This window comes from Crocodylus porosus, unplaced genomic scaffold (assembly GCF_001723895.1).
Source record: "Crocodylus porosus isolate Cpor-Errol unplaced genomic scaffold, CroPor_comp1, whole genome shotgun sequence".
NCBI lineage: Eukaryota > Metazoa > Chordata > Crocodylia > Crocodylidae > Crocodylus > Crocodylus porosus.
In genome coordinates, this window is record NW_017728925.1 from 4,697,389 (window position 1) to 4,703,535 (window position 6,147).

Genomic DNA, 6,147 nt, shown 5'->3' on the forward strand with positions numbered 1-6,147 from the left:
AATCAGGGACAGTGATCTGAATCAACAAATCGACTCACTGTCCCTGATTCAGACCAAATCCAAATTGAATAGGGCCCGCTTCCCACATCCCTAGTGTGCATTTCTTCTGTATAGTCCTGTGAAGTTGCACAGTGGTATTTCCAAGGCAGTTTTCAGTATATAATCAGTCATTTCTGGTCTTCAGACTTGCACTGCTTTTTTTGCTATGGTATAGATTACAAGATATATACAAGCTAATAGGTTTGAAAGTAGGGAGAGGGAGCAATGTAACCCATGCCAAAAGTATTCTAGATTTTTTTGATCAAAATTGCATTTCCTATGAAGTCTATGACTTTATTTTGGTACGCTTTGTCCCAGGAAGTATTAGTTTAAAAACTGAAACATAGAAGTCTTTCGACATGGCACACAATCCCTTTCATTCATGCCCCCGCTCCCTCATAAAATAACAAATGAACACTTTCAGTGCCTTGGCCAGCTGTGTTAGTCCATGTTCTTGGGGCATTGTGCTCCAGGGACTGCTCACTCATTAATCACAGTCTTTCCACCAGTCTTATCTCATACCTGTTAACACAAGAGTGAAGAAGAAAGCAAGAGTGCCAGAGACTCTGAAGTATCCCCAACTCCTGTAATGTCTCAAGGTTGATCACATGATAGAAATGAGTTGAGCCTATACATGTAGGGAAGAATCCCTACAATGAAGCCTCTGAGGCAAGGCCACCCTATAGGAAAAATTGGTGCTATTATGAACATAATTGTATATTGTGTTGTATTTAATGTCATTTGGGTTTTTTCTTCTCTCTCTGCATTTGTTTACAGTGTATTGAAGCATTCGGTGGATGCTACATATGAGGAACAAGGTCCCAGCCCTGGCTATCGAATGGAAATGTCTATCTTCTATGTGGTGTACTTTGTTGTCTTCCCTTTTTTCTTTGTGAATATATTTGTGGCACTGATCATCATCACCTTCCAGGAGCAAGGAGATAAAGTGATGTCGGAATGCAGCCTAGAGAAAAATGAGGTACCCAGGCCTTCTGAGTCCAGCAACCATGTGTAGATTAGATGCTCACATCTTTTTTTGGCTCAGAATATCTTGATATCTTGTGAATGGGATATTCCATCTTTTTCTGGGTCACTAAACATGTTTACATGTCTCTTTTGCCCACATCTTCACATTCAAAATGGAACGATGCTAAGTACTGGCACTATATATTTGTGTGTGTGCGTGCGCACACGCATGCATGATTATGTATACTATTTTGCTTTCTAGTGGCCAGACAGCAACCAGAATAATAAGTTGAACCACAATTTCTCCAGACAGCTAAAAAAAAAATTTCTATCTACACTGGTAGAGATCCAGAATTTTTAATGGTGAATGTTTGCAAGGTATTTGCCCAGCTTACCCCTAGCTTTAATCCATGCTATCAGTCGCTGTCCAGGAAGTATGCAAGATAGGATTAACCCCAGGGTTGTTCTTGCATGGGGGATTGTGTGGCACCTACTCTCACGCCTGGCTCTAAGATATGGTTATTCACTTTTACAATCAATCCCTTATTTCTAAAAAACATTCTAAAATGAATATACATTAAATGAAACCAGTTTACACCAGCGACTGCAGACTTAGATGTATTTTTCTTGAGGATGAACCCTGAATTCAAAAGATCAGTTTCCCAACATACCAACCTGTTCTTGATGCCCAAAGGTTTGCAGTTCTTCTTTAAGAAGATACCTATGATTAGGGCTTATTGATAGGCATTCCGTGGAATGTATTTTGTTAGAAAATACTGATTTCATTTAACCTGAAATTTCCCATGGGAACATGTGAATTTAACATATTTTAAGTTTTGAGTAAAAGTTGTGGAAAAAAGTTTGGAATGTGTTGGAATATCCTCCTTGGACATTTTTGGAACAAAATGTTCACATTTTCTAGTTCAAAACTAATTTTAGTTGATTTTTAGTTAGTTTAATAATCAAAAACAATTAAAAAAAGTTTAAGACCAGAGACACGTTTTGAACTAATAGAAATAATATACTTAAAATTAAACCAAAGTTTCTTTCAAGTTTCTTGAAAAAATTTGGAGATTTAAAATTCCTGTCTCAATTCCAAACAGGACATTTTTTTCAAACATGCATCTTCTTGCAGGACAGGAAAGCTGTTTCCTGCCCAGCTTTACTCATGGGAACATGAAAAAATGACAGCACCTGGAAGAGATGAGCCACTGACTTTCCATGGGTATACAGTCTCACAGTGCCTTCCAGAGCTGATTGAAATAGTAGATGTATTTCATTCATATTTCATGTGAATTATCAGCTGAGCATTTTTACTATGTGTGAATATATAGAGATTTCACTCTTTTGGTGGGGGTAATACAAATGACATCTGTACTAATCACCTGATCCAGTTCCGTAGAATTAAGCATCAGAAAGGCCTTGGCAAGGTGTTCTCACTGGGTGCCCTGCATTTGTGGACTTGCTGAATGCTAGGGCATGATATAAAGCCCCTCTTTTCTTTTAGGCTTTGCTTAGGGGAGGAAGGTAGATGATTATGGGGGGTGGTATGTGTAGTTCACTGCTTCAGGAACTATTCCACTGTCAGTGGTGGTCCACATACCATGTGTGCTATATTATACGGTAATTTTCTTCAGTGTTCAGAAACTATCTAAAACACTTTTTGAAACAATACATTTGCTGTCCATCCTCTGCAAAATACTCCAGCCAGCTCTCTGCAAACTCCATGGTTTATCAGAGGGTGCCAGCTCATTTTGATGTTTAACATGTTCCTGTTTTCTAGAGGGCCTGTATAGACTTCGCCATAAGTGCCAAACCACTGACCCGCTACATGCCTCAAAACAAGCAGTCTTTTCAATACAAGATGTGGAAGTTTGTGGTGTCCCCTCCCTTTGAATATTTTATCATGGTCATGATTGCACTCAATACAATTGTGCTGATGATGAAGGTTAGTGAGCTATTATTAGTTTGTCCAAACGTTGTGCCGCCTAGGCAATGCACAATTTGCTCTGGGAGTAAAGGGATTGAGACTCTCTAGTATGATGAAAGGCAGAAGACCTGGCTATAGCAATGTCTGCTTCAATCTTACTGAAAAAGCTTGCCTGGACACAAAATCCTATAAGAGTAGAATCCCCAGCTCAGGGACCTGCTTAGCTTGCACTGCTGCTTCTTGTACTCCTCTAAACCTGTTTATAGAGGATTGGGACTCAGTTCTTGAGAAGCTTGGTACTCCTCATTAGTTCTCTTACTACCAAATAGGGGTCAGATGCATCCCATTTACACTGGAAATCCAAAACAATTCCAGTAAAGTCAATAGAGTGACTTAGATTTGCAATCAGAATAAGGATTGCTGGAGCTAGCTAAGTTCTGTTTGCCTCATTTTCTAGAAGGGAGAGCCACTGTGTCCCTGGTTTGAGTCAGAGGAACCTTAGAATAGCTTTTACTTACCTCAGGGGGAAGAGGGGAGTACTTTTTACTAACAGCAACCTCGGAGGGGTCATTAAATTGCTGGAGATTGCAGCAGCATTTCAGGGGGAACATTCTGCATACCCATCCAATGCTACCCACAGGTTTAGGGTGGCCTCCATTAGTAGAGGATTCCTCAGTGCTGATCTGGCCTATTAAAGCAGTGTAATGGCCTCGTTATGCCTCTGGAGTGTCACAAATGGTCCATGGCAGAAAGCAAGATCTAGCCGTTGAGTATATACAAAATCTTGCTCCCACATCGATAATCTTACAGGCAAGCAAGCATTTGTGAACATTTTATTCCATTAACATAATAGGTCCTCCATTAACAGCCTTTCTTCCCTTCTGGTTTAGTTCTATGATGCTCCAGAAGCATATGAAGAAATGCTGAAATGCCTGAATATTGTGTTTACATCTATGTTTTCAATGGAATGTGTGTTGAAGATCATTGCCTTTGGTGTACTGGTATGTTCTTCTTTCATTTACCTTCTGCTGTTTCCCCCTCGTGTTAAATATCTTTTTGCTTCTGGAATGATGCAATGAGTAAAAACCAATCTGGAATCCACTCTGTAAAAGAAAATAACTTCTAGATTCCTTTTCCCTCTCTTGTGTTTGTATTTTGCAGAATTATTTCCGAGATGCTTGGAATGTTTTTGATTTTGTAACAGTATTGGGAAGTATTACTGATATTTTAGTAACAGAGATTGCGGTAAGTACAGTTTGCTCAGTTTGCCTCATTTACCAACAAAGCTGTATCCTGTCAAAGCACTGTACCTTCTTCCCACCAACCTGTTCCCTGGAGTCGCCTCTAGGACTCATCATGAGATGATGTTCTTTGGTGGCTTGGCAGCCCATTCACATCAGGTCTGCTCTTTCCACAGGGCTGAGCACTGCTGTCTGCCCTAAAGACTTCCATACAAGAAACAATGACAAAGCTAGTAGCTGTGCTAGGAAATGCTATTTCCTTCTCATTTAGTAAAAGCATCCTATCCTAAAGCCTTTTTTACCCCTTTATGGAAAAGTCCTGTAGAATTTAATAGAGATGAAATCCCAAATGGTTTATGATGTTGATTATTTGAGAGTACCACCCATGTGCTACCTACGTCAGAGAGAAAGCAGAAAGACTTTGTCTCCTTCTCTTTCTGTTCAGTCTCTACTCTGTATATTTATCGCAGGAAATGAAGATAATGAACAGTGAGGAGGGGACAGATTAAGGAAGGACAATGGTTACAGCATCACCATAGTCTTACTTTAGATATGTTTGGATTATGCTTTATTTTTTATCTACATAAAATGGTTCCAGAGAAATTATATTAAATAATTTGAAGGAGAATGAGATCCTTTCCATACAGCTTATCAACCAAGCTATAAAATACAATAAAAATATAGCATTGTTACATAATTATATGAGTAGACAGACCTTATGTTAAATTCTAGTGGACTTTTTTATAAGGACAGTGAATTAAGTGACTTCAGGCTAAGAACTTGGTCTTAGCCCACATTGATAAAGTTTACCCGTCCTAACCCAGGTGCATGTTTTTGGCCCATACTGGTGATTCTTTGTGTGAGCATACTGAAGATGTAACGTCACTACTTTTCCTCCTTAATCTTTTAAACACTTGTTTACAAATATTTCTGTGAGCTCAGACTCTTTCCATTTACTGGGAAAAGCCCCATCCAAAGACTTGTTCACGGGAAGTATGGATGGTGGTGAAAATTGTATCACTGGTTCTAACCATACAGTTTATTATTATGTAATATCTCTCAATACAGTATCAGAAAACACGTAGAGTATTTAAGCTGCTGTTCACGACATGAGCAGTATTCATATCCAGCAGACAAACCCCATAGACTTTGGATTCTATTTTCCTATTGAAACATTGCCCACAGACAAAGCAACACTCTCTCAAACCTAAAGCAAGACAGACTTTTATCCCCGAATGTTGCCGATGTCCCCGATCATTGTTTTGGAACATGTATTGACTGCTTAGAGCAGTTATTTCTGTTTTGGGGGAACACAGTTCTCTTGAATTTGAGCATCCAGGTTTTTTTAGGCAGCTTTGAAGACCTCAGCCATAATATGTGACACAGGCTTTTTGTTAGATGAGTTTATTCAATATACGCTTAATACAGTGTATCAAGACAATAGACAGTGATCAAGAAGGATCTTTATGGGTTTATCATAATCTATTACCTTGCATATGGAAGAATATATTTCATTTTCCCTAAGCCATCTCTGTCTTTTAATAACATTAAGCCCATACTTTTTCTTTTAATAAAAGCTCTAGTTACAGAGAGAGCTGATAGTTGTAAAAGAGAGGATGCTAAATAACATGTTAGAATTGATCAGTTTATCCCCCTTAAGTTGCAGGCCTATTTTTGATGGTACAAAGCTGCACCATCCTAGTGACAGCATATACACTTCCCAACACCTTTGGAAACAGTTGTCCTTCCGCTTAGATGGCTGGTGTTTTCAGGAGGAGGGACTTGTCAAGGGGCTTAGGCTGAGTAAGAAATATAGGAGTTGTTACCTGGGAGTGCAGTCTATGGTCAGGAGAACACAGAGGCCACGTCCAGACCAGCGTGGCCATGCAGTATGTGGTGCTGCAGACCCTTCCACATACTGCACATTCAGTTGTTGTCTGCACTGCAAGGGAGCAGGGTGGGGGGAGAGGT

General features: G+C 39.5%; 1 protein-coding gene across 4 annotated transcripts in view; it reads left to right on the plus strand.

Moving 5' to 3' along the window:
- The window catches only part of CACNA1B (calcium voltage-gated channel subunit alpha1 B), a 475,064-nt gene that overhangs the window by 399,486 nt on the left and 69,431 nt on the right, over window positions 1-6,147 (plus strand). For all 4 annotated transcript variants that reach the window (XM_019540610.1, XM_019540607.1, XM_019540608.1 and 1 more), the window contains 4 exons: window positions 817-1,018; window positions 2,789-2,953; window positions 3,826-3,936; window positions 4,097-4,180. In XM_019540610.1, the coding sequence (XP_019396155.1) occupies window positions 817-1,018; window positions 2,789-2,953; window positions 3,826-3,936; window positions 4,097-4,180 (562 nt within the window). The remainder of the gene's footprint in view (window positions 1-816; window positions 1,019-2,788; window positions 2,954-3,825; window positions 3,937-4,096; window positions 4,181-6,147) is intronic.